The sequence below is a fragment of the Gossypium hirsutum genome, chromosome A06 (genome assembly GCF_007990345.1).
Source record: "Gossypium hirsutum isolate 1008001.06 chromosome A06, Gossypium_hirsutum_v2.1, whole genome shotgun sequence".
Taxonomy (NCBI): Eukaryota; Viridiplantae; Streptophyta; class Magnoliopsida; order Malvales; family Malvaceae; genus Gossypium; species Gossypium hirsutum.
Genome location: NC_053429.1, coordinates 120,895,838 through 120,897,464, shown reverse-complemented (window position 1 = coordinate 120,897,464; position 1,627 = coordinate 120,895,838). Strand labels below are relative to the sequence as shown.

Genomic DNA, 1,627 nt, shown 5'->3' with positions numbered 1-1,627 from the left:
AAATTATTTCTTACATTAAATGCAAAAAGAATATTAATACAAAAATCTAACTGAGCGAACAGCTTATACCATTTAGGAAAGATATTTTAACGCACGTGACAGTATGGCGGTTTATATTGTTATACGTAAAAAGTAAATATATTCTTCACACTCGCTCTGGTCGCGCGTGAAATTTAACATTTATTTTTCCCACACTCCACCGCTTTCCTATGCTTGAAGAAATTTATACCCCAAAACTCCCCTCTTTTATCTCTGCAACAAACTCAACTCTGAAACCTCAAAAAAATGGTCTAATCGCCATTTTTCTTACATTTAAAAAGACCAAACACAGTTCTTCTGTGTAAAAGAATCGAAAACCATGGCGAAAAACCCAACAAACAGCAGCAGTAACAAGAAGAAACTGAAACAGCAAGTGAAACAAGATTCAGAGGATGTAAATGGAGACCCTGAAATTTGGGCATCATTTGATCAAAGTTTCAAGCAAGTTCAGTCGGTTTTAGACCGGAACCGTGTGTTGATCCAACAGGTCAACGACAACCATCAGTCGAAGATCCCCCACAACATGGTCAAAAACGTTGCACTCATTCAAGAACTCAACGGGAACATCTCCAAGGTTGTCTCTCTTTACTCTGATTTGTCTTCAAATTTCTCCACCGCCTTTCACAATGATGATGAACAACCCAAGAATAGTGATTGATTCCATGAGAGAAGGATGAATTTTGGTTGAGCAAAAAAAAAAATACCCCTTAAGTTCTTAGTATTTTCTTAGTTATTTACTATGTTTTTTTGTTGCTTGTGTTTTGTGTTCTAAGTTGATGATCTATGGGAATGGACACTGTCTTGTTTGAAACATGTTTGAGATAATATTTGACTTTGTGGATTTTGAAATCAACACAATGATGAAGAATCCAAGAATGGGGATTGATTCTATGATGGAGGGTTGAATTTTTATTCAACAAAAAACAAATTAAAAAAGAAAAATTCTAAAGCTTTTTTAGTATCTCCTTAGTTAAATAAAAATGAATGTTTTTAGGTATTTATTGTGATTTTGTTTGAAGCTGTTGGTCCATGTAAATTACTTGCTTTTTTGTGTGTGTGTTTTAAGGTGAGGATATATGGGGAGAGTGCTTATTGAGTTATTGTCATGTTTGAGATAATGTTGGATTTTGTGGTATTTTTGGTATAAAGGATGCACTAATAAAGATTGTATCAAACACTCACGTCACATTATTTATATTCATTTTTCAATAGTTTAATATTATATTAATATTTTTATCTTAAAAAAATTAAATCTAGATAAAAATCTTAAAATTTAAGGTGAATTAACTGTGACATTAAATTATTAAAAATAAATAATATCCATATTTCATACTATTCTTCTGGGATTTGGATGTTATTTGAAATTTGTTTTAACATCATTGAGACAGTGAAAGGAATTGTAAATGCTGGATTTTAAATTCAGATTTGCTTAAACATGTTTGAGAAAGTGGAGGAGGTTGTAGATACTGAGATTTTGCTGGAACATGTTTGAGATAATGTTGGATTTTATGTTCCTTTTTGTATGGGTCACTCAATTCGATTTGCTGTCTTAACGATGGCTATATAATTGAAAAATGCTTCTTTTTCT

The 1,627-nt window shown here is 31.9% G+C and overlaps 1 protein-coding gene across 1 annotated transcript; it reads left to right on the top strand.

Annotated features, from left to right (window-relative positions):
• Positions 1-206: 206 nt before the first annotated feature.
• Positions 207-850, top strand: LOC107900443 (protein EARLY FLOWERING 4). The gene has a single exon (XM_016826044.2). The coding sequence runs from the start codon at positions 359-361 to the stop codon at positions 695-697; it is 339 nt and encodes a 112-aa protein (XP_016681533.2). The 5' UTR covers positions 207-358; the 3' UTR covers positions 698-850.
• The last annotated feature ends 777 nt before the right edge of the window (positions 851-1,627 follow it).

Excerpts from the sequence above, each read along its gene's own strand:
- LOC107900443 (XM_016826044.2), top strand. The coding sequence starts at position 359 with ATGGCGAAAAACCCAACAAACAGCAGCAGTAACAAGAAGAAACTGAAA.